The sequence below is a fragment of the Pleurodeles waltl genome, chromosome 11, assembly GCF_031143425.1.
Source record: "Pleurodeles waltl isolate 20211129_DDA chromosome 11, aPleWal1.hap1.20221129, whole genome shotgun sequence".
NCBI lineage: Eukaryota > Metazoa > Chordata > Amphibia > Caudata > Salamandridae > Pleurodeles > Pleurodeles waltl.
Genome location: NC_090450.1, coordinates 818,474,805 through 818,502,189, shown reverse-complemented (window position 1 = coordinate 818,502,189; position 27,385 = coordinate 818,474,805). Strand labels below are relative to the sequence as shown.

Below are 27,385 nucleotides of genomic sequence, written 5' to 3'. Positions count from 1 at the left end.
GTAGATAAGGATTACCCTGGTGAGGTGTTATTGGGTATGAGATTCGGTGCACGGTTTCATCGCATGGCCAGTGTACTCTACATGCAGCCCTCAGCGCAGCTTCTTATTAATGATGTGTTATCCCGGGTCTTCCAGATTAGATGTAGTACTAGACAAGGTTGCCCTAAGTCTACCCTCCTCTTTGCTCTGGCTAGAAAATCCTTAGCCCGAGTTATTCGTTATGATGCCCAGCTGCGGGGTTGGACGTGGAATGATACAATGGAGGATAGTATCACTTTATAAGCTGTTTCTAAATGACCCTCAGGTGTCCGGCCCCCACATGTTGGAGATTTTAAGCCTGTTTGGAGATGCTTCTGGGCTTCGAGTGAATCGAACTACATCACTTCTGGGTCCTATAGAGGGCGGTGACACCACACTGGGCTGGCATAAACAGATCCCAATTCTCTGCCTCTGATTTACAAACCTAGGTATTCACATATCTATACTGTTTGAGCTCACACGTTCCCTCAATCTTACCCCTCTTCTTCAGAAAACCAAGGCTTGCTTGGCTATGTGGTCTACCCTCCCTCTCAATGTGCTAGGCTGAGTCACACTCATAAAGCTGATGATACGTCCACGCTTTTTATACACCCTGCAGAATTTTTCACTCCATGTTCCCAATACATGGTTCACTAAGATTGGGGCTCAACTTCAATCCTTGATCTGGAGGGACCGCCACCCCATGCATTGCTCTTGCCAAGTGCCTCAGGTCAGTTTACGACAGTGGTCTAGAACCAGTGGATATTTTACTGAATTATTAGGAATCCCGGCTCCTGGTGGTCAATGATGGATGACAGGAGGGTGGAGTGACCGTTCATACCAACTTGAACTATACAGTCTTGGTCTAGATTTTTTTTGTAAACAGATTTAAAAAAAAAAAAAAAAAAAAAAAAATTAATACAAATAAAAACAGCAAAACATAGCATCATCCAGCAAGAAGTCACCATTCTGAAGTAACAGAATCTCTACAACCATTAGGAGGCCCAGAAAACAGATTTGATTTATTTTTGCATATCGATATATGATCCACAAAAATAATGTCGGGAATATGATCAACATGTATTCATCCATCATTGTGACATCATCTGCAAAAAATTTCCCCAACAATATACCCACCTACCTCCTGTAGTTGTGTCCACGTGTTCATATATCGATCAACTGTGTCCAATTTGGAATCATCCCTTTACAACAAGTATTAGGTGGTTTGTAATGAAAGTTTATTGTCTTAAGCCAGTCCCGCATCAAATCATCATATCAACAGCAGTGATTAGGTGCACATGTATCACGTTCATTTTAGATGGGGGCCACCTCCTCGGAAATAGTTAGGGATGTTGCTAATGACAAGGGATCTGGGTCTTTCCCACTGTCTACAAATGCTTCCGAGGCACTGGCCATATCTAATGAACCAGAGCTTCCCGCAGCAGACTGCACTCTCATGTCCCGCCCACCTCTCAAGCTCTCTGTGCCATGCTTCCAATCGGGGCCCTCCAGCGGCATTCCAATTCCTGATGATTTACCTTTTTGCTAGGTTAAAGGTCAAGTCTTGGGATCTACTCATAGCCTTGGTCTTAGTGGTATGCAGAAACCAGCCTAGAAGGCAGTTCCCTAGTGTACAGGAGATCTTTTTTTATGCAATATCCGCAACAGTGTTCACAATTCTTCTCCAACACTCTGTGAAGAAAGGGCACCTCCACATCATATGTAGCAACTCCACCCCCTCTTCCCTACATCTTGGGCATACTGCCCCCTCTGTGTGGAAGTATCTATTGATTAATCCGGAGGTGAGGTATGCCCTAGGTAATACAGAGAAGTTAACTGATTTGAAACAAGCCTTTCTTGATATTTGGGGATACTTTCCAGTTTAGTTGCCCAATTACTTTAAGGTATATGAACTCCAAGGTCTTCTTCAATCGGGCCCGTAAGGTGTTAAGGATTATAATTATGTCTCCCCGTATCTCTCTGTATAAGCAGGTGACCGCCTTGTAAGTGTCCAAGGCCGTAGCTATGTACTGACAACTCCTATGGTGAAGGGGTTCAGTGAGGCCCGCTGCCCCAGTGTTTACGTATAGCAGCCGTCAGTGCTCCATGTAGTAAAAAGTAACCCTGTGGTAAACCAAAGGACAATCTGAACTCCTCAAATGTAAAGAGCAACCGTCTTGGTCTAGAAAGGGGTGATGCACTATTTGTATGGCAGGCATATACCTCTTAATGTCCGCAAACTCACTAGGACAATTTTTCAGGTATAGCGAGCTGCCAGTAGATTCTTCGGCTGGGACAAGAAATTGACTCAGCAGACACCGTTATGGAGACGATGTTGGCTACACCATACTGCATGGTTAGAGGGTTTTTGACAGTGGGATATGATTGGAATTACAGTATTGGGCAATATTTGGTCAGGTGATCCTATGTGCTCCTTTACATACAGAACCTTTTTCAGCTGTCCCATACACAATTCCACAGATATGTGCAGTTGAAGCATGCACTTGGGTGGTACATGACAGACCTTGTTGACTTACTAGAATAAAGCCCATCAGAGGCTCGGCTGATGATGGGTGGCTTGGGCAAAGGGGGATTTCCCAGCTGTATCTCTCCTTGATTAGCAATGACCCAGAGACGTTGGACTTGCTCTAGGAGAATGGGAGAGTTGGCTTGGAGACTTGAATGATGTGGAATGGCAGATGGCATGTATGGATCCTCAGGAGCTTGCCATCTCTGCGCAGCTATGCCTCATTCATCTACGTTATTTACACCTCATGTATATGACACTGTGTCAACTCAGGGTCTGATTGAAGGCCAGCATGCCAAACTGTCCTAGACGCTCTTCCCCCAAAGCTGATTTATTCCACATGGTGTGGAGCTGCCCACCGATTAGTTATCATTGGGCACATACAGGCAGTACTCTCTCCAGTGTCTTGGAAAAAACTTACAATTACTCTGAAGTTGACTCTGTTGGGGCTTTTAGAGGACCTTTGTGGCACAAGAGGTGACCCAAAGCTGGTTGGCTTGGCAACGTTGGTGCCGAAAAGGGACATCGCAAGGAATTGAAAGTTACCCAAGGCACCTAGACTGGCACTCTGGAGATCCAATATGGACTGGTATGCCAAAAAAGAGAAGCTAATTTAGTTTGCCAGGGGCTGCCCTCAGACGTTTTACAAGGTATGGGGCAAGTGTTGGGACTATTACGACTTTTCCTACAGAGTGGAGACTGTGTCGATGTAGAAGAATTAGCTCTTTAATGATTAATGGGGGGAGGCTGTAAGGGTTAGCGGGGATTATTTGGGAAGCAATATCGTTGTTGTTGTGATTACTTAAACTCAAATCAATAAAATTGATTAAAAAAAAAATGTACTCTACATCTATCTTTCATGCTAACATTGATTTCATTAATTGATGCAATGTAATGTTCTGTTTATTATCTTGAGAACATCATATAACTATGTTATAAACACATGTAATAATACACTGGTATGATTCAGGAAAAGGACTTTGCCACAAACGACCATTCCTTAAATGCAGATAAAAGGAAATCTAAAAGTGATTAGGAACTATTTCTGATGTAATTGTGTTAACAACTGGTTTGCACACAATGGAGACTTGATTGTAGGAAATCCCTAAAAAGTGATATTTACCCAGGCTCTAGCTGCATGACTACACACTGCCCTTTTCAAAATGATTTTGCACACTCTCTCTAGCTGGCTGTAGGGCACAATTAACTTGATCCTGTACCTACCTGTGAATAATCACAAGGTGCTCCATTCATGAATATGGAAACTCACCTTTTGTTCCTTTAGGCGGGTCTCAGCCTGCAGCTTATTTGTTTCTGCCATGCTCAGCTGCTCCTCCAGCCTGGTCTTTTCCTCCTCTACCTCGCTCATGCTTGTTCTCAGTTCCTCACATTCCTGGTCCAAGTTGTCAAGTTGCTTCAGGAGAGCTTTTTGTTTGGCTTGTAGAGACTGCAATGAGATTAACATATAAAGAGAAAAACAGAATGACTAAATTATGAAAGTAAAGTCACCATCACCAAGAGCCTTCTACTTTAAGAGTTAAGGAGAAAGCATGTGAGGCATAGTATGTGGGGACTTTTCTTTCCATGAGTTACTTGCTTAACATATCCAGAAAACAGATAATCAAAACAAAAAATGAAGAATATATGTTTTAATGAATAAATGCTTGGAATACTTTAATGCAGTTGAGTTTGGCTAAAGAAGCACATAGTTACCAGATGCATGATTTCTAAAGAATAACAACAGAAGACAGTGGAAGGAAAGGAAACATGCTAAATATGCAAAACCCAAAGTAGTTACAAAGTTACCTCCATATTGCCAGTTCACTGTAAGAATGCTACTGACTAACGGTGTATACTGCAAGGGATTGTCCACAGAAATGTGACAAAATATGGGGTTCTTGGCTCGAAACAGCATGAGGTTACACTATACACAACCTGGTACGTGGACACAGAAAACCGCAGTGTTACATGGCGCTCCTATGTTACCCGATGAGCCAGACTTCTGTATAGATGCACCTTTATTTATAACAAAGATAGGGCAACAGATTTGTATATTGTCCTACTGAGGAGCCTTTATCAATGTTTGTTCTTTTTATTGTGTTATATTCTTGAAAATAAAAATGAACTTTGAAAAGGGAATACTGCTGACTGTGCACATTAGTTTTTTAACTGCCAGTTCACTGCTAGCTTGTCATTGACAATTCCGATCTTCATTGTTCTTTTCAGTTAGCTCATCATTCTCAGGTGCTAATGAGTTATCAGCCAACTCATCATTGTCATTTTCTAGTACACTTCTTATGACAACTTCCCAGTAAGAACAGTATAGCCAGTTGCAGATTGGCTCAATCCTGTCAGTTGCCGTCATTTCATCATAGCCAGTTTCCAGTTAGCTTACCATTGCCAGTTCTAGTTAACCTGTCGTTTACATTTTCCCAATACGAATTTTATTGGCAGTTCCCAGTTTGCTCATCATTGGTACTTACCAGCTACCTCATCATTTCCAACTCTCATTAGGCACATTACTACCAGTTACCTCACCATTTTCATTGGTGATAGCTCAATATTGCCATTTCCCAGTTAGCTCATCATTGCCATTTCAAGGTCGCTCATCGCTGCACTTTTCCCGTTTGCTTATTATTGTCAGTTCCAGGTAAGCACACTAGCGCTGCATGTGCTTTGCCTCTCTTGGCAGCTATGTTTTTGCTGACTGATATGAAGAGTGGAGGTATGGGCTTCGGAAGTGTGGTTAGAGCAAGGCTATATGCAGGTTTGGCCCTGGGCAGAAGGAACAGCTTCTGCAGCACACCCTTCGCCAGCTGGCCACAAAGTGCACATGTGGCTCTGGTTAGAGTGAGGCACAAAGTGATAGCTGTGCCCTCAGCTCAGCAGTCAAGTACTAAAAGAAGCTGGGCCAATGGAATTAAGCAGTGTCTCAGCACAGCACTCCCTTGTCTGTGGAGCTGGTTAAGGTGACAGGGACAGACTGGCAAGCAGAACACAAAACAACTGCCTGATTTCTTCCTCCATGAATGTATTCAAACTTTAAACTGCAGTCAACCACTTTTGTTTTATTCCAACTTTATTCATTAACTTTATTTTACCTAAACAAGAGAAAAATACACCACTCCAAAAATCGGATCAGAAATTAAATCAAATTCATCACATTTATGTGATTGTAAAATATGCATTGGCAGCTTAATCATGATACTTCGGCATTCATGTCTAGTCCTGTCTTCAAAGAAATGCAGTGAAATCCATCCTGATGTTTTTAGGCCTCAAAGTTTTAACAATCAGTCCCTTAGTTTACAATAACCTTCTTCGAACTCATTCAGGTAAACCATGTCTCGTAACCACTCAGGATACAATAGTCCTTGCCCCTATGCCACCCACAGCGACCCTTCTCCCTTCTTTGAGATACTAGTTGAATAACACAAACAAATCACGCCTAACGGGGTGGCACGCCAAACAGCCCAACTAACCAGGTCTCAGCATTCATACCAGATGTCCACCTTTCATGTCAGACAATCACTTGCAGATAATTACTGATTCACCTAAAACAGTGCCATAACCATATTGTCCATCTTTATGTGCCTGGTATCTAGTTATATGTAAAGCCTGTGCCTTTAATGGCTGATTGCTAACAGATTTGCTTTAAAATAACCTATGTCTATCTCTATTTCCAGCTACAATGCACTGTTCAATCAAGGTTATGGCGTCTGCAACCACCACATTCCATTACTGGAGAGGAAGGAAGTCTGATTAACTGTGAAATTTGCCTGTCTTACCTTAGCTTCTACTTTTGGGGCCAGATGTAGCAAACAGTTTGCGAGTCGCAAACGGCGAAAATCGCCGTTCGCGAGTCGCAAACCTGAGTTTGCTATGCAGAAATGCATTTTGCGAGTCGGAACCGACTCGCATAATGCATTTCAGAGTCGCAAATAGGAAGGGGTGTTCCCTTCCTATTTGCGAGTCGCAGTGGTATGCAACTCCATTTGCGACCGCGTATGCGGTCGCAAATGGAGTCGCAGTTACCATCCACTTGAAGTGGATGGTAACCCACTCGCAAAAGGGAAGGGGTCCCCATGGGACCCCTTCCCCTTTGTGACTGGACCCCAAATTATTTTTTCAGGGCAGGTAGTGGTCCAAGGGACCACTGTCTGCCCTGAAAAAAAACCGAAACAAAAGGTTTCGGTTTTTTTGAAGTGCAGCTCGTTTTCCTGTTAGGAAAACGGGCTACACTTAAAAAAAAAACAACTGCTTTATTGAAAAGCAGGTCGCAAACATGGAGGTCTGCTGACGACAGCAGGCCTCCATGTTTGCGAGTGCCTATACTCGCAATGGGGCCGCAATTTGCGACCCACCTCATGAATATTCATGAGGTGGGTCATTGCGACCCCATTGCGAGTCGCAGTCGGTGTCTGAGACACTGTACTGCATAGCAATTTGCGACTTGCAAATTGCGAGTCGCAGGGACTTGCAATTTGCAAGTCGCAAATTGCTTTTGTCGTACATCTGGCCCCTGGTCTCCTCAATGTTTCCAAGTTCAGTCTGGGTTTCTTATGTATGCCTAAATATATTTGTTATTAAGACAGTGGATGATTTTAAAGACATTAGACACATGGCCAAGGTATAATTAACAATAGAATTACAAGAATTTTCACTGCTTTCATTCTGCCCCACCACATTAGGAATTTGGGCAACCATGAGGTCTGTATCCTTCCTCAGGGCCTTTATGCATTGCATATTAAGAGGCATCAATTAGGATTAGAGATTCATTCGGTGCCCCAAGACCGCAGCACAAACTCCTTTTTCAGCGAGCTTTAATTCCTGGATCCTTTCCATAATGGTTTTACGAGTAACCATAGTACTGAATCTGCTCTGCTTATGGCAGCTGAGTTAATTCACTGGCAGGTTGACCAAGGTGAAGTGGCTATTCTGGTCATGCTTGACCTGTCTGCAGCCTTTGATACCATCTCTCCATCCCTTTTGGTTCACATGCTGCAACAGGCTGGTCTGAGGGATGAGGCTCTTGTAGTGAATCCTAGTTTGTTTTAATGGGATAACAGGAGTTACCTTAGCCTTTGGTTTGCAGACTCGTGCCCCCGTCAACTAGTGACTTTTAACCTTCTTAGCCTTCTCTGTCTTAGCCCATTTAATTATTTAATTCTTCTAAGATGGCTGCCTTGTTTATAGTTAGGCCACTTGTTATGATTTGCATTATCAGTGCCACCTTGTTAAGGCGTCAAGATCAAGTGACAAAGATAAACAAACAGTAGGTGTTCACACTTAGGGACTTTCCCTCTCCATGCTTTTGAGGGAATTGTTTATATTAATTGCCGCCCCAAGCATGCCTGTTATCTATTGTTTGGAACACACCTACATCAGGGGTCCAAGTAGATCTGTATAAATACATCACACTTTAGACAGATAATCAGAGGGATTCCAACCAGAGGTCATCGCCACCATCGCTGATATCGACGCTGCACGTCGACTTGACGCTGACCCAGTCTTCGTGTCCCTACGGAGTCTGAGATAGAGACCTCATTCCAAGGTAACGAGGGTTGAGGGCTCCTCTCATGGACATGGCATTGGCAGATTAGGTTTAACATACCCAGCTCTCCTTTAGGTAGGAGGTTAGGCCTATTGTGATAGGGTACTAGGACATATTACACACTTTGGGCCTGATTCTAACTTTGGAGGACGGTGTTAAACTGTCCCAAAAGTGGCGGATATACCACCTACCGTATTACGAGTTCCATAGGATATAATGGACTCGTAATACGGTAGGTGGTATATCCGCCACTTTTGGGACGGTTTAACACCGTCCTCCAAAGTTAGAATCAGGCCCTTTATGTCTTTTCATGTTATTGCAAGATGGTGGGGGTCTTTGTAATAATGACTCTTGTCTTTACAATTCTGTTTCTTGCACTGTTCATTATCCTAATCATTGCAGCCCATGCAAATTATTGCACATTGCAGTTGTGTTAAATAAAAACGATTGAAACTTTACTGCATCTTCGTTATTGGCTGTGTTTGGATGAGACATGATATATCTGTGAGAAAGGGATAATCTCCGTTTAACCACAACACTCCCTGAGATGTCATTCTTTCGAGTCCATGCATAAAGGCTGCCACAAATCACCTTTTACTGTTTGGGTTTTTGGTGAGGTGCTGCTAGAGAGCCGGAAGGGTTGGGACGTCAGCTGCGACTTATTGTAGGATAGGCATAGTCGCCTACAAACTTAAGTACTGTCACCCCTAAACCAGCAGTCTTGCCTAGAGCAAGAGTCCAACTACAACATGGCGCCACCAACAATGGTGTTTAGGCACTAATTTACGGATACCCTGACTATCACTGTCTCACAGACAACAGGTACCCTAAGTACCATTAAACAGAGACGTCCGTGGTCTTTGGGATGATCCTCCTCAGCTGAAAAGGTAACACCTGATTAGGCTGTAGGTTGTTCGAGTTCGAACTCATAAAAGGACTATACTTACCATTTGGTCTTCTGTTTCTCTGACCAATTTTACAAATATGGCTAACGCCATAGAAATTCCTGAGAATGCAAGACAAGTATTATCACACCTACTAGCGCATGGCCTTAGAGAAGAGGGCGGGGATGTTACTCTTATAATAGAAGCTAATGAAGCATACCAAACAGAAACATTTTACTGTTGGGTCACCTTTCCTGGGGTGGACCAAAGAACTCATACATTCCACACATATGAAATTGCAAACGTACCTCAATGGTACCAAGCATACCAGTATCATGAAATATCGCTCACATACCAAGAGCATGAGAACTGGTTTGAAGACGCCCTACCACATGTAATACAAATAGTGAGACTAGGTCCTTTAAGTAATGATGGACCAATATGGCCTAAGTTCACCACATACACACCTCACCCAGGCATAAAAAATATGCAAATAGCAGATCTGCGAAATTTATATAATGAGTTAGTTACACTTTATAGAAGACTAGTCCAGTTCGTAATGCGAACTTTGAACACAACACCAGCGCGTCGAGCTCCACCAGCACCTGGTGGATACCAATTGGCTACTGGGATTAATCCACAATCAGTGCATACTATCATGGGTAAAATACCCACAGAACAATAGAAAATACCGCTCTGGATAGCCCAGAAAACAAACCAGCTGGAAGCTGTGTTTCCCCATACGGGACCACAGGAAAAACATAGACTTCTCACAATGTGCTTGCCCTTCGGGATGGTTCCCTTGGTGGATGACTGCGCCACATGGGGTACAGTCTTCGCTGCTATGTATACTACCACACATGGTACCCGACACTTGCCAATTTACCAGAAGTGTTAAAACAAATACAGAATGAGCACGGGGCTGCACCAGCCTTAGATCTGGGGATGAAGGTAATGCGTAACTTTGACGCAGTTTCCTCAATAATACTCAGTAACATTAAAGGGGAAGTGGTTGCACTGGCTATACGCCAGCGTCTCCGAGAAACTCCACAATTGGACATCTACCGAAAATAATTTGCGACACTTATACTAGCATAGGGCGGGATAGTTTGGGAGCCAAGCCAAAGAAGTTGGAATTACAAAAGTACCACCCTTAAGGAAGGTACAAAGCAGGCACAAGAGGGCTCTAAAAAGCGCTGGGAAAAACAAAAAGAATTTAAGGATAGATGAAATAAGAGAGCTGATTCTCTACATCCGGAGAACTCCGAAAGGCGATACAGTCTCAGAAATAGGGAAAATATAAAAACTCCTGGCAGATATACTGATTCACGTCCCTCTCGTTCCTTTCAGGACGCACCAATTAGACGAAGCAAGAGAGGGGGCTGTCCTGATCGGCGTCCTGAATACGTGAAACAAAAGAAAGACTTAACACAGTCTACAGTCAAAAAAGAAGAAAAGACTCCTCAGCAAAAGTCACAGTTTAAAAAGAAAAAGGTGGCAGCACTGTCAGCTAAAAATGCAGATACAATTGAGAACGTTGTTGAGGAACAAGACGTGGGCAGTGACACTGTTAGACAGCACAACAGAGGTCACGATATGTCGCCAGAGTCTGAAAGATCATCTGGATGCGACAGCAACTAGCGATTCTATTGCAGTTGAGACTGTGGACGGCCGCGTCTTCCCACCCGACAGGGTATATGATTTAAAAATTCAAATAGACGGAGAAGTGGAGATATTCTGGGATGAACTTACTAGTGATATCCTATTGGCTGAAAAAGACTGCCCACCTGAGCATGTCCGTAAGCTCCCACATGGGGAAGATGTCATTTTGCCTTCTTTCTCTAATCTTGTTAGAAGCAGAAAAACAAGCCTATGCTGTTGAATGGGCTATAGCACAGGCACCTGCGTTATACCGCAATCATGTAGGTTGGGACAAGGACTCCCCTTGTCATGTAATTCCTATTAGGTCTACATCCCAACCTCAGCCACAATATCCTGTTAAACATGAAGGAAAAGCTCTTGTGAGGGAGATCCTCACTCAGCTCGAGTACCAGGTAGTAATTGAGCCCTGTACATCTGCAATAAATAACCCATTATTCCCGGTTGCAAAGCCAGACCATTCCTACAGAATAGTCATAGATTATAGACATTTAAGTAGTCAGACACGTACATATGCTATACAAAACTCACATAGCATAGCACTAATAAATAATATAATGCGTAAAAAATATAAAACAACGTTAGACATTTCTAATGGGTTTTTCTGCAAGAATTTAGCACATGAAAGTCGGGACCTGAGTGCATTCTCATTTGGCTCACAAAAACGCTTTTGTCGTTTACCCCAAGGCTATAAGAATAGCCCAGGGCTATTTTCAGCCCATGTAACATCAATATTACATGATATTGATCCCGAGGCGTTATCCTACGTGGATGACATATATCTCACGGGCGACGACCTCAACATTCATCTTGTAAGGGTCGATCGGATCATTTTGGATGTGCAAACCTCGGTTACAAATTCAACTTTAAGAAAAGTACGATTGCCTTTCTCAGTCTATTGTTCCTGGGATTAGAGCTATTGAACGAGGGGAAGAGCCTGGCCCCGCACTTTCTAGAGAAATGGGCACAATTGCACCCTCCTAGCACTCTCAAGAATCTACAGTCATTACTAGGTTTCTTCAACTTTGGCAGAACATATATTCCAGACTATGCACAGCATATCAAGCCACTTTATGACTTGGTACAGCCAAACGTTTCTAGCAGACACTGGACAGTTGAACATACACGCATCCTTAGGGAATTGCAACAGGACATGCTAGAAGCTAAACACTTGCACACACGTGACAATAAAACAAATTTGGTCATCAGAATAATTGCTGGGGCCACTGGATTTACTTATGTCACCTTCAATGAAGGCGAAACAGTACCCACAGCATATAAATCACATTTATACTCAAATGCAGAATAACGTTTTGCACCTACAGAAAAAATTCTGACTGCAGTTCAAATGGCCGTCATAAAGGAGAGGTCACTTGCCCACACATTATTGTCATTACCCTGGTGCCGGCCTTAGAGGCTGTCACCAAAGCAAGCGTTCCCAACACTAAAGCATTACATCCACGTTGGATTCAGTGGGCAACGTCTCTCACCGCCACTGATGTTGATTACATCTTTGATCCAAAACTTCAGACACATGAGTATCTCTCCAGTATGAAAAGGAGTACCCGCTCCTCTAAATATCTTGCCACTAGACAGATACCATACAGTCATATACACTGATGGTTCAGCACAACCAGCTGTAGGTACCAAAGATCAATACTCAGCCGCTTGCGCAGCGGTGAGCGGAGTGATGGAGGATGGAGTTTTCCACCCTCACAACACATACACGCAGACCCTAGGGGACTGCACAGCTCAGTTGGCTGAACTTAAAGCTCTTATATTAGAGCTAGAACACACAGAGCCAGGATACCTGACTCTAGTAGTCTGTGACTTGTACTACTGCGTCCAGTCATACAATGATTATCTTAATCATTGGAAGCTGAACAGGTTTAGATATTCCAAAGGGAACACCATAAAACACAAAACATTGTGGGGGAGGGTGCTTGATCTTAAGAATATGCTACAGTGTGTCCATGTAGTACATACATTGGGCCACCAACGTGTAGGAGTACACGTTACAGGCAACACTTTGGCTGATGAAGCAGCCAATTCTGCAGTAGCTACGGCTTCTGTGGCTGCAGTGACTTGTTCAAAAACGAGATTGGATAATGAAAGACTGGAAGCCGTGAAAGCTTCGGCTGAAGGCAAGCCCCTCCCGAAAGGATACCCTACAAATTATTCTTACCACATCAGTGCACAGAATCTTGCATACGCAACATTTCCTGGGGTTGGAGTTCGAGTGAGCCCCAACGAAGACCAGAGATTAGATCTAATAAAAGCAGCGCATGAGGGTGTCGCTTCTGCACATGCTGGTATTTCGGCCATGATAACGCTCTTATAGAAATGCTTCTGGTGGCCTGGTCTATGCAGAAGGACAAAAAAGTACGTCCTTTGTTGTGACATGTGCCAGCAAATAAAGGGCTCCAATATCAAACGCCTACCACAGACATCCCTCTTAGTGTCCAGCAGGCCACTACAATGTGTGTACCTGGACCATTGCGGTCCACTCCAACATGATGGTGCATACAAATACATCTTAGTCGCTGTAGATTCTTGTTCTAGATTCCTGTGGGTATGGCCACAGCGGTCGGCTGACGCTCAAACTGTTATAAAAGATTTGCTGATCTTTATCGGTACATATGCCGTTGCATCATTCCATTCGGACTAGGGCCCTGCATTTGCCTCAAAGGCATTCAGGGACACCATGGGGACGATGGGTGTTGAATTCCATTACTCCTCACCATACCATCCCAAGGGAAATTTGGTCGTGGAGAGGCGGAACCGTGATCTAAAGCAGTCCTTAATAGCTCGAGTATTAGGTTCAGGCTGCAGTTGGCTTCATCACCTATATGGGGTCCAGAGAGCACTGAATAATCTGCCAAGACAGTCCGGGGGGGGATGCACTCCTTATGAGGTTCTCTTTGGGATACCTATGTATGTCCCAGATCGTGATGGCTCTGGTTTGGTGGCAGCAGAAACACCATTTGACATAAATGAATGTCTCACTGTCTTACAGGAGCTTCAGCAATTTTGTGATGATAAATCATCTACCAGTGCTGCCACCTTAGGAATAAGGGATTTAGCAAAAACTTTGACTGGCTGGATTCCTAAAGTTGGGGACCTGGTTCGTGAGAAGATCGCTGTGAAGAAGGAATTTGGTCCATCATACAGAGCACCTGTCCTCGTCTTGGGAATTCAAGGTACCAGAACTGTCATCTTACCACTACTGCCTGGTTCCAGAATGAACAGATCCATTTCCATTGATGACATCAAACTACACCATGTGGCCGATCCTTCACAGTAGACCAAGAGGTCCCTTGGGTAGTTCCCGATCCCCTCTCACTACCCAACAGGACATACCTCTACATAGTAGGATGAACAACACTACTACGGACAATGCAACAATGTCCAACGCTACTTCCTCGACCTTGGGGAGGGCGGAAAACGAACTCTTGCTAGTTCCAGTTACCACTTCAATGACAACACCTGTCCAAGATTTGGCTGTTTTCTACATGAACACTACACAGACTGATGACACCATCTACCATGAGCCTCCACATGAAGTGGACCAATGTACAAGTAATGCACCGGCTCCAGTAGTTGCAGAGACTGCCTCTGGCTATTTCGTAGACATTGATGATTTTTCTTCAGACTCATCGACTATTATGATTGACAATGTTTCGAAAACACGTAAACTGTATCAATGGCATAAAAAGAACTATTTAATTTACCCATGGAACTGTTTAACATTTACTGCATTATTGTTTAGGGTTGGTTTTGTGACTGTTTTCTTTTTGCTTATAAATGGTCATTACATTCCTGAACGCTCCTCTGTTGAGCCTGTGGATGAAGTCTTAACTCCATATCATTCCTCACATAAGGTCCGAAGAGAGCAACCTTTGACCCTGCTTGCAGGTAGGTCGCTCCCCGCTCCGCCTTCCGCGCCACCTCCTTTCCCGTTCCCTCTTAGCTTTTTTCCCCGCCGCTGCGTCCCCTCCCGCCTCCCCCCCTTTCTCACCGCTCCATTGACCATTTTCCCGTCGCTGCGTCCCCTACGGCCCCTCCCGCCTCACCCCTCCTTTCTCACCGCTCCATTGACCATTTTCCCGCCGCTGCGTCCCCTCCCGCCTCCCCCCTCCTTTCTCACCGCTCCATTGACCATTTTCCCGCCGCTGCGTCCCCTGCGGCCCCTCCCGCCTTCCCCCTCCTTTCTCACCGCTCCATTGACCATTTTCCCGCCGCTGCGTCCCCACCCCCCATCCCTCTCATTGGACAGGCCCTCCCGCCTCCCAGCTGCCACTCCCACCCTCCCCTCCTCTTATGGCAGCCGCGGCGCGCGGGCAGGGAGTAACCTTTGACCCTGCTTGCAGCTAGGTCGCTCCCCGCTCCGCCTTCCGCGCCACCTCCGCAATTTTCACCTCTAGCCAACACATAGCCTACACCCACACCACCCAACTCCTCTGGACTGACCACCGCTGCGTCCACTTCTCCTTCACTAAACCCCCCACACACTACCATCAACACACTTCACCCTACTGCATGTGGGACAAGATCCCCACAGAAAGACTAAACTCCCAACTGGCCCATAACCCCCCCCACACCAACGACCCCAACACAGGAGCACACAACCTCTCCAAATGGATCACTACCTGCGCAGACACACAAGCCCCCCTCAGAAAACACATCGCCACACGCAACATCAAGAACACCCCATGGTTCACCCCTGAACTCCAAGACTCCAAGCACAAATGCCGCCAAGCTGAGAAAATATGGAGACTAGAACCTTCCACAACCAACTTCTCCACCCTCAAAACCACCATTCGCACCCATCACCAACTCATACGCACCGCCAAAAGAGATCACTACAAGACACGCCTTGACAACAACTCTCAAAACAGCAAAGAACTCTTCACCATCAACAATGAACTTGCCAAACCCAAAACCAGCAACATAGACCCCACACACACACACAGCCCCTATGTGACGCCCTTTCCAACCACTTCCTCCACAAAATCCTGGACATCCACAACAGCTTCATACCACACACACCCACCACACATACCCCTCACTTACCCAACCCTACCCCCCTCAGGACCCGCCCACCACACTCTCCACATGGACCCCCACCACACACGAAGAAACCGAAAAAAACATGATCTCCATCCACTCCGGATTCCCCTCCGACCCCTGCCCACACCGCATCTACAACAAAGCTAGCCCTACCATCGCCCCCATACTCCACAACATAATCAACTCCTCTTTCGACTCCACAACCTACCCAGACCCCTGGAAGCACGCGGAAATCACTGCCCTCCTAAAAAAAAACAAAGCTGACCCAGAGATCCTCTCCAACTACCGCCCCATCTCCCTCCTCCCTTTCCCCGCCAAGGTTGCAGAGAAATTAGTCAACACCGGCCTATCCCACTTCCTCGAAGCAAACAACACTCTTGACCCCTCACAATCTGGGTTCCGCAAGAACTACAGCACAGAAACCGCCCTCATCACATGCACTGACGATATAAGGACCAAAGTCGACAAAGGCGAGACCGTCGCACTCATCCTCCTAGACCTCTCCGCAGCCTTTGACACCGTCTGCCACCACATACTCCGCACACGCCTCCACAACATAGGAATTCGCCACAAAGCCTTAGACTGGCTCACCACCTTCCTCACCGACCGGACCCAGAGAGTCTGCCTTCCACCCTTCCACTCCAACACTACCAAGATCACCTGCGGATTCCCCCAAGGGTCCTCCCTCAGCCGCACACTCTTCAACATCTACATGATCCCCCTAGCTAACATCATCCGAGCACACGGAATCACTATCCTCTCCTATGCAGATGACACCCAACTCATCCTCTCCCTCACCCACAACCCCCCCACCACCAAAACCAACCTACATGCCGCTCTCCTCGACACAGCCAACTGGATGACCACTAACCACCTCAAGCTCAACTCAAACAAAACCGAGATCATCATCTTCGGCCCCAACAAAACAAGATGGGGCGACCACTGGTGGCCCACCGCCCTAGGCCCCGCAAACCACGCACGCAACCTCAGCATCATCCTCGACCCCTCCCTCTCCATGACACAGCAAATCAATGCTCTAACCTCCTCCTGCTTCCACACTCTGCACTCTAAAACAAAATCCTTCAAATGGATTCCCCCCAGAAACCAGAAAGACAGTCACCCACACACTCATCAGCAGCAGACTGGACTACGGTAACGCCCTCTACGCCGGCACCACACTCAAACGCAAACTCCAGAGAATCCAGAACACAGCCGCTCGCCTCGTCCTTGGCCTCCCCCGCCTCGAAAGAATCTCACCACACCTCAAATCCCTTCACTGGCTGCCCATAGACAAGAGAATCACATTCAAGATCCTCATCCATGCACACAAATCCCTCCACAACACCGGCCCAACCTACCTCAATGAAAGAGTTAACTTCCACACTCCCACACGCAACCTCAGATCAGCCGACCTCACCCTAGCCACAGTCCCCTGCATCCAACGCACCACCACAGGAGGCAGGTCTTTCTCCTACCTCGCCCCCAAAACCTGGAACTCCCTCCCCAGCGACCTCCGCAAAACCAAGGACCTACTGGTCCTAAGAAAGAAGCTCAAGACATGGGTGTTCGATCAGTGACCCTCCCTCTCCCCCCACCCCCCCACGAGGATCCCCTCCCCAAGCGCCTTGAGACCCTCATGGGTGAGTAGCGCGCTCTACAAATTCTTTTGATTGATTGACTGATTGATTGATTGTGAACATTTCAGCAATACCGATTTCGGATCGGGTTGTATGGGACAATGTTCCCTTTGATATATACGGGCCTACTGAGGTCATTCAAATATCATATGTGTTCAAAATATCTATGACAGATGTGGTTACACCTGATGTTGTATCTGATGATTGGGATGCCCAAACAGTTGATTCCATGCTAACTGAAATGAAGGACTATTCCGTATATGAAAGTGATGATGTATATGAACATACAATGAATTATGGGGAAATGTTCTGTTATAACAATTGGGGACATTATTACCTACACCGTGCCACTAGACACAGGCCAGTATTGAACTACATACAGTGGGAACACTGTTCAACACCACCAGTGGGGATCCCAAAGCACTATTCAGATAAATGTACATATTTTTCTGGGCATGATATAAAAAATGTGGAGTCATATTATTTCAAGTTACCTCCATCAAAAATTAGGAACATTTTGCTAACTAACACAAAACTGATTTATTCAGATCCCTTTATTTCCCGGCTCGCAGTTGAAGGTTACGAATACTGGAAGAGCACTATTGACTTAAACACAAGATTGGCAAATACAGGGTAAGGAAGCTTTATTTAGAGCATTCCTAATTCCTGTACAAATGATCTTTTTAAATGACACCGTTCAACAGACATCCTGTCTGGGGTTAGCAAAAATTAAAGACATGAACACGCCCAGTATTCCCACACCAACGAAGTTTAGTGATTGGCAATATTTCCTTGATATCACTGAGGAGACGCTAGATGCAATGGTTAAGGCTGGTACCTATAATTCTTCACTTTCCAGTCCCGGCAGGTGGTTAATATGGCCATCTGACACACATAGGTGTCAAGCACGTTTTTTGAACTCTTTGGGGGATTTTAAAATTAACAGGCCAGACCCTCGCTTTGTATCGGGTCAACATACAGGTATAATTACAACATACAGTGTGGGTAAACTGTGCCAACAATGGGTACAGACTAACACGTTAGCCGCAGTTAAAAAAACATCTTAACACTCTTTCTGAAGATGTAGATTTGCAGGATTTTCTGCTGGGTCCTAGGAAACAGTGCTCTAAAAGGTATAATGTATAATGAGATCTGGAAACTTTTACAGATGGAAGCTGCTGCACGTTTAAGACAATTGGATAAGGAAAATTTAGAGAAGGCTTTAGCAGTTGTCGACAACGGTATGAACACTATCTCCAACAGGATTTATTCACTATCCAACATTGTGTCGTCTGCTATTGATATCATTCAGACAGACTTGTCCCGTTTATATCATGGACAAACTCAGCTGCGTTCCATCATGCAGCTAGGTTGGACATTACTGACACTGAAAAATGGCCGCATTCCATGGAAGTATATTAACAGGAGTGAATTGTTCACTGCTTTTAATCTTTCCAGGGAACAGCAGACAATGGCTAAAAAGGGAAGCTAGTTTCACCATGCTTCACATCGAAAAAATTAGATAAGTTGCCCTTCACGGTAGCAGAGAGTCCTTCCACGATTTGGCTCTTACATGGCATAATTAATTTGCCCATTTCGACCTTTTGTTTCTCGAATTGCTTGAAACATCTTGCAGTGGGCAGGTTCGAGCAACTAAGCAATAGCTATACTAAGGAAGAGTGGGCGTTGCCCTTTGATTATAAATGTTTGAACGGCGAAACAGAAGTTTTTCTAAGCGGAAGCAAATGTGAGACTACTGTTAGTCATTCAACGATATGTAAGCAGGTGTCCCTTCACAGCCTTTGCAATGCGGGGTCGCAAACTTGGCCTGTTTTCTGAAGGGTACTCCCGTCCCTTTGATTCAACCGGTATTTCATGTACTTTCAGTGGAAGTTATGTGGTACTGAACGATCAAAGTTGTTGCGGAATGCGACCAGGAATTGCCTACGCAATCTCGGTCTCGAAGGCCATTACGTGTTGCGGACATATTTTATTCCCCCCACACGAGAGATAAAAGTATCTGACATGTGGCCCCACATAGATACTATTAATGTAAATTATGACAAGCTGAGCTGACTAAAGGCGCTATTGTTTCAAAAACAAGTCGCGTTGACATCCGCTAGAGAGACGTATGCTCTCCATATAGCGAGAACATCAGCAGAGATACAATCCCTATTAAATACTAACTTCCCCAAGCACTTTGGAGAGCTGGTATCCAGAACATTCAATGCTTCAAGCACTGCTGGGATTGCCCATTTCTTTAAGGCTGTCGGGTCCGGATTCTTGTCCATCTTCCAGACTGTTTTCAGAGTCATCCGATCAGCCATCCATTCACTCTTTTCAAGCGTGTTTGGCGGTTTTCTAATTATTTTGGCTTTGATTGGCGGACTACTACTGCTATTTCTTCTGATTCGCAGTGGTTGTTTCTTTCCAGCTACGCAGAGCAATGGAACCGCTCCCACCAACTCAACTGTGCCGTGAACGCATGGTTCGGATCTTCGTTGCCTCCTTGCTGGTGGAATTGGAGCGTGATTGCCGTTGTCATTTTGGCCACTTCTCTGGTACATACAACCAGTTTTCCGCTGCGTGTGGTGCCTCTTCGAACACCTGCCTATGATGTGTCTTGCTGTTGCACCGGCATCTCCTGTGGACCAAGAACTGCTGATGTCCCCGATGGGGGTTCATTCACGACCATGCCCCTTGAGACTAAGGCTGCTCCGCAAGGCCACTTTTGAGCCTTCAGTTCTGATATCTACTATGGACAATGGCACTGCTGCAGGTGGACCTGCACAAGAGACTGACACTCACTACTGCTCTGTGGATCAGTTTGCCCGCCCGATGATCGATCTAACATCTGATGATGTGGACTCATTTTTTAGGTCCTTAGTTGGTGACTTCGATGACACTCTTAGAGATCATGACTGTAGCAAATAATTTGATGAATTGGCTTGCCGTTCATGATTAAAAATATGCATTCAAATTGCCTTTACTTTGGCCTGCTGTTCTTGTCATGGTTGACATTAACATTCTCTGTATGTAGTTTTAACTAATGTTTTTACTACCTTTTAATGAATTTTTAAATGTTTTTAGCCAGTTTTTATGCTTGTAGTTTGTAGTCCAGAGCAATTTTAGCATTTGGATTCATTCACCTTCGTCATACTTGTTACGGCAATGGGGAGGGTGTAGTGAACCCTAGTTTGTTTTAATGGGATAACAGGAGTTAGCTTAGCCTTTGGCAGCCATCGTGCCCCACCTCCGGAAAACAATCAACTGTTCCTTCGAGACAGCAACCTTCCCAGAAAGCTGGAAGCACGCCGAGATCAACGCCCTTCTGAAGAAGCCCAAGGCGGACCCCAAGGACCTCAAGAACTTCCGGCCCATCTCCCTTCTCCCTTTCCCGGCAAAAGTGACCAAGAAGATTGTCAACAAACAGCTGACCCGCTACCTCAAAGTCAACAACATCCTGGACCCTTCCCAATCCGGTTTTCGCAGTAACCACAGCACCGAGACTGCCCTCATCGCCACCACTGATGACATCCGGACCCTGATGGACAAAGGAGAAACAGCCGCCCTCATCCTCCTGGACCTATCAGCAGCCTTTAAAACGGTCTGCCACCGCACCCTATCAGCACGCCTCCATGAAGCCGGTATCCAAGAGAAGGCCCTGGCCTGGACCACATCCTTCCTCTCCGGCAGAACCCAGAGCGTCCGCCTCCCACCCTTCCACTCTAAAACCACGAGATCATCTGCGGCGTCCCACAGGGATCCTCCCTCAGCCCGACACTGTTCAATATCTACATGGCCCCCCTCGCCCACGTCGCACGACAACACAACCTCAACATCATCTCCTACGCCGACGACACCCAGCTGATCATATCCCTCACCGAAGATCCCCACACCGCCAAAGCTAACCTCCACCGAGGAATGAAGGCCGTAGCGGACTGGATGAAGGACAGCAGACTGAAGCTGAACTCAGACAAGACGGAGGTCCTATTCTCGGACCCACCCCATCAGCCTAGGACGACTCTTGGTGGCCCACGTCACTAGGCACAGCCCCGGAACCCACGGACCACGCACGCAACCTGGGGGTCATCCTCGACTCCACTCTCTCCATGACCAGGCAAGTCAACGCCCTCTCCGCGTCCTGCTTCAACACCCTCCGTATGCTCCGCAGGATCTTCAAATGGATCCCCCTCGACACGAGAAAAACCGTTACCCAGGCCCTCATCACCAACAGACTCGACTACGGGAATGCCCTCTACTCAGGAATTACAAACTAGCTCCTGAGACGACTCCAACGCATCCAGAACGCCTCAGCCCAACTCATCCTCCATGTCCCCCGCCGCAGCCACATCACACTCCACCTGAGAGGCCTGCACTGGCTCCCCGTCAACAAAAGGATCACCTTCAAGCTCCTGATCCACGCACACAAAGCACTGCACAACAATGGACCCACCTACCTCAACAACCGACTCAGCTTCCACACCCCCACCTGAAGCCTCCGCTCAGCCAACCTCGCCCTCGCCACAGTCCCCCGCATCCGAAAAACCACCGGCGGCGGCAGATCCTTCTCCTACCTCGCTGCCAAGACCTGGAACAGTCTCCCCACCATCCTACGACAGACCCAGGACCTGCTGGCCTTCAGAAGACTCCTCAAGACCTGGCTCTTCGACCAGTAGCACCCCCCCCTCCCCAGCGCTTTGAGACCCTCGCGGGTATATAGCGCGCTTTACAAATGCAGTGATTGATTGATTGATTGATTGACTCGTGCCCCCGTCACCTAGTGACTTTTAACCTACTTAGCTTGCTCTGTCTTAGCCCATTTAATTATTTAATTCTTCTAAGATGGCTGCCTTGTTTATAGTTAGGCCACTTGTTATGATTTGCATTATCAGTGCCACCGCGTTAAGGCGTCAAGATCAAGTGACAAAGACAAACAAACAGTAGGTGTTCACACTTAGGGACTTTCCCTCTCCATGCTTTCGAGGAAATTGTTTATATTAATTGCCGCCCCAAGCATGCCTGTTATCTATTGTTTGGGAACACACCTACTTCAGGGGTCCAAGTAGATCTGTATAAATACATCACACTTTAGACAGATAATCAGAGGGATTCCGACCAGAGGGCATCGCTGATATCGATGCTGCACGTCGTCTTGACGCTGACCCAGTCTTCGTGTCCCTACCGAGTCTGAGATCGAGACCTCATTCCAAGGTAACGAGGGTTGGGGGCTCCTCTCATGGACATGGCATTGGCAGATTAGGTTTAACATACCCAGCTCTCCTTTAGGTAGGAGGTTAGGCCTATCATGATAGGGTACTAGGACATATTACACACTTTGGCCCTCATTCCTACCTTGGCGGGAGGCGGTCGCCGCCCGCCAAGCGGGAACCGCCACTTGGCCGCTCTGCAGTCAAAAGACCGCGGAGGCCATTCTGGCTTTCCCGCTGGGCCGGCGGGCCCCCGCCAAGGGAGCGCCCGCCGGCCCAGCGGGAAAGGCCCTGCAACCCAGAAGCCGGCTCCGAATGGAGCCGGCGGGGTTGCAGGGGTGCGACGGGTGCAGTTGCACCCGTCGCGATTTTCACTGTCTGCTAGGCAGACAGTGAAAATCATGCTGGGGCCCTGTTAGGGGGCCCCACGACACCCGTTCCCGCCATCCTGTTCCTGGTGGTAAAAACCGCCAGGAACAGGATGGCGGGAAGGGGGTCGGAATCTCCCGCCGCCATGGAGATTCAGCCCAGCAAGGGGAAAACCGGTGGGAAACCGCCGGATCCCCTTTTCTGACCGCGGCTTTACCGCCGCGGTCAGAATGGGCTGGGAAGCACCGCCAGCCTGTTGGCGGTGCTTCCGGCATTTTAGCCCTGGCGGTCGCCGACCGCCAGGGTTAGAATGACCCCCTTTTATGTTTTTTCATGTTATTGCAAGATGGTGGGAGTCTTTGTAATAATGACTCTTGTCTTTACAATTCTGTTTCTTGCACTGTTCATTATCCTAATCATTGCAGCCCATGCAACATATTTCAGATTGCAGTTGTGTTAAATAAAAACTATTGAAACTTTACTGCATCTTCGTTATTGCCTGTGTTTAGATGAGACATGATATATCTGTGAGAAAGGGGTAATCTCCGTTTAACCACGACACTCCCTGAGATGTCATTCGTAAAGGCTGCCACAAATCGCGTTTTACTGTTTGGGTTTTTGGTGAGGTGCTGCTAGTGAGCCGGAAGGGGTGGGACAACAGCTGCAACTTGTTGTAGGATAGGCATAGTTGCCTACAAACATAAGTACTGTCATCCTTAAACCAGCAGTCTTGCCTAGAGCAAGAGTCCAACTATGACACTCTGAACTTACTGGAGACTCTCCTAGTGAATAGGACGATCACGGTCAGTTGTGGGGATTTTAGAGTCAATCAGTTTCAACTTCCCTGTGGAGTAACACAGGGTTCCTACCTCAGCCCCACTTTTTTTCATTTGTTTGTCGCTCATTTGGTGCAATTGGTATGGTCCAGGGACTTTCAAGTTTCCTCCAATGCGGATGATACCCAAATCATTGTATACATCACAAATGATTGGGAAGAGATGGATAGAAAAATGTAGGTATTGCATGGTAGAGGTCAGCACTTGGATGAAGCATGAACAGAGAAGAAAAAAACTGTAATCTTCTGAGCCGGGAATTAAATTTGGAATGGTTGTTGGTGGCCTGACATTTGTGGTCCTGCTCCGGTTAATGCAGTACGGAACCTGGGTATTATTTTTGATAATACATTGATGTTTCAGATCCAGGTGAAGGTGAACAGAACAGTGAGTTCTTGTTTTTTGGATGATGAAGTCTTTGGAAGAAATTCTCCTGGTCATACCAGAGGAGTTAAGGGTGTCAGTGGTCCCTGCGCTTATTACATCTCGCTTGGACTACTATAACACCCTGTATGTACTTAAATGTCAACCAGTATTCTCCCAACCAGTTACAAGTTATCCAAAATGCCACAGCCCAGTTAGTCTTAGGCTTACCTAGATGCAGTACAGTACGTGAGGGTCTGAGGAGTCTCCACTGGTTGCTTGTGAGGAAGCAGGTTATCTTTAAGGCTCTATGTCTGGTGTTCAAGCCGCTCCATCAGCAGGGTTCATACTACTTTAGATCCTCCTTCATCTGGTATGCCCCCAGCCGAATGGTGAGATCTACAGGGCAGAGAAAAGTGAATGTCCCCAAGGTTTTGGAAAGCGAGATGGGAGGAAAGAGCTTTCACGGTGGCAGCTGCTAGGCTATGGAATAAGCTACCGGATTCCATCAAAGGAGTAGATTCTTATCTGATATTTTGTAAGCACGTGAAAACTTGGCTGTTCGCAGCAGCATAATGGCTGGGCATGGTTTATTTGGTCTTCCTGCGCCTTTTTCTGTCTGCTTGCCACTTTTGCTTCACTTGGTCACTAAAGCTTTGATGCCCAAATGGTTTAATGTGCTTTACAAATTCAAAAATACATTTGGCACTTTATACCTACGTTTGCCTACATCAATTCCCAAAAAAACTATAGTAAAGTCACAGAGCTGTTCCAGTGTCATTAAGAGTAGTGTTCATGACAGAAGGCGGCTCTGGGATGTACCTTATCTTACAGGAAAGTAGAGCCTTTCTCAATAAATTTTGTAAATAATGACAGCAAGTGTGTAGTAAACAACATTTTGAATGTCTTGTAGAACAAGTTAGGAAGACCATCAGGTCCAGGGGCCTTACCAGAAGGAAGGGAATTGACTGCATCGCTAATTGGCAAATTTATACTATATCATCATGTGCTTTAGTGGAAGATGGGAGCTTTAACCTATGCAGGAATTGATTAATGGCCAAGTCATCACATTCCACTTCTGGAGTGTTCAATGTCTCAAACAAGTATTGATTATATCTATAAGAGATGTGTTTTAGCTTTAGGATAATTCATTAATAATCTGCTGGTTCTATTATCTTTGCATTTGAAGTAGGTTTTTCGCCCCCTACCGTAATCTTGCTTCTTAAACGAGAAAGTGGCTATTGTTATATTTTGAAGTTTTAAGCTCATCATACAAGGACTGATTTTTGAATTGGCAGTAAACATGTTCTAAACTCTTCAAATGTTTCTTTCTCCATTTTCAGTTTTTGATAGCCCTAACAGCAAGATTATTAATAATCATAATAATAATGGTTTGAATCACCAACAGTATTATTTGTTTTGTATAGTTTCAGTGATTCTGTTCACAATATTAGATGATGGATTCTTTAGTTATTTTGACATTTTCCTTATTAAGCAGCAAGTCAGTATTATGTCTGTAGTATTTTCTTTTACAAGACAATCTCAGCATTTTCAGTGGCAGAGTGGTGCCTGCATGATCTGAAATACAGATGATGCAGGCTGGTTCTAAAGAAGATTCTTCAATAGTACCAGTAAAGTAGGGTTTAACAATCAATCCTACAAAAGGAATGATGAGGAAAGAAATTCATGGCATAATCTCTGCCTGTTGGATTAAGCAGTCTCCAAGGGTTCTTTAAAGCTAGGTGATTACAAATTGCGAGCAATGGTTTGGATCCTCTAAGAGGCCTAGATTTACAAATGGATTGTCTAAAACATAACCTATTACTTGCTTACAATAGCCACCAGCTATATATATAGAATTATTTGAGATACGCATCATCTTCTGCTCCATCTCATTCAAAAAAGTCAGACAGTCAGTAGTATAACCATCTATGTTTTTATGATCCACATATGTTCTGATCCTCCTAAAGAGTGATTTAAAACCCATCACCCATGGACAATGAATGGCAAGAAAGGGGGGCAGGAGCAGCAAGCTTGGGTGGGGGCAGCACTCCCACAGTGCATTGCAATGGGCATCTTAATCATGACAAAAACGTAAAAATTCACAGATTTTACACACACTAAAACATTGAAATTCTGCTGTTAGAGTGATTTCAATTAACTCTAACTTGTGCCCTCGCCATGCACTGTAATTACCCCAGATATTACATCACTCATGACATCTATCACATCCAAGTGGGCCCCATGCATACATAATAGTTCATTGCCCCGGGGAGGTGGCGGTCCCCAGGGTGCAGGGGGCCGCCCCCCCATAGTTATATTTATTGCCCTGGGGAGTTGCCAATCTCCAGGGCTGTGGGCGGGCCATGCGAGCCCCTCGCATACATAATAGTTCATTGCTCCGGTGAGGTGGGGGACCAGGCCCCCGCCCCAATAGATTTACATGGATTTGCTCTGGGAGGTGGTGGTCCCCATGGTGCCGGGGTGTCAAGCGGGCCCCCCGCATACAATAGAAATACAATATGCCCAAGGGAGGTGGCGGTCCCTGGGGCACGGAGCCCCTGCATATTTTAATACTCTTGTACCGAGGAGGTGGTGGTCCCCGTGGCTTTCATAAGCCCTAGGAAGGGCCCCTGCGCCCTTCCTATATTTTATGAATGCCATCATGACGTCACCCAACCAAGGCTTTTTTTTAATCTATGGTGAAATTTGCAAATATTCACGATATTTGCAGTGAACTCTAAAAACACGCTTTTTAGTCCTTGTGGGGTTCTCTAGAGGACCCCTGGACCAGGGGTAGGGGGTTAGGGTAACAGTAACCTGCCCTCTTTTTTTTTCTTTTTTTGGAGAATCAGCTGAAGCAGAGTCTCAAAATGGCTGCCAACACTTCCTGGTTTGAGTGTTAGCAGTGTTCTGTGCAAGCCAATCACCTGAATTCCAGGCTTTCTGATGGGGTGATGACCGTGACTGTGATGAAGAGTACATTGCCCTCTGGCAAGTCCTCATGGGGAAGAAGTTGGGAAGTGAATAAGAGAAAATACCAGCTTCTGCTTCGTGGGTTGCAGAATCAGACTGCTGGACCCTGAACTGCGTGACATGTTGGGCGTCAGGACTTCTGATTTCTCAAAATACTGGGTTCTTGATTTTTTTTATTCTGGGCTGCTTCATTAATACATTGGACTTGCACAAACTATTGTGCATTGCATAATGCCAGTTATTGCTGATACATTGTGCATATGTTTCTATAAAGCTAACAAGTCTTTT

At 45.8% G+C, this 27,385-nt stretch overlaps 1 protein-coding gene across 5 annotated transcripts in view; it reads right to left on the bottom strand.

The window, feature by feature from the left end:
• CCDC157 (coiled-coil domain containing 157) overlaps nt 1-27,385 on the bottom strand; it is a 140,413-nt gene that overhangs the window by 52,257 nt on the left and 60,771 nt on the right. For all 5 annotated transcript variants that reach the window (XM_069214624.1, XM_069214623.1, XM_069214625.1 and 2 more), the window contains one exon: nt 3,816-3,992. In XM_069214624.1, the coding sequence (XP_069070725.1) occupies nt 3,816-3,992 (177 nt within the window). The remainder of the gene's footprint in view (nt 1-3,815; nt 3,993-27,385) is intronic.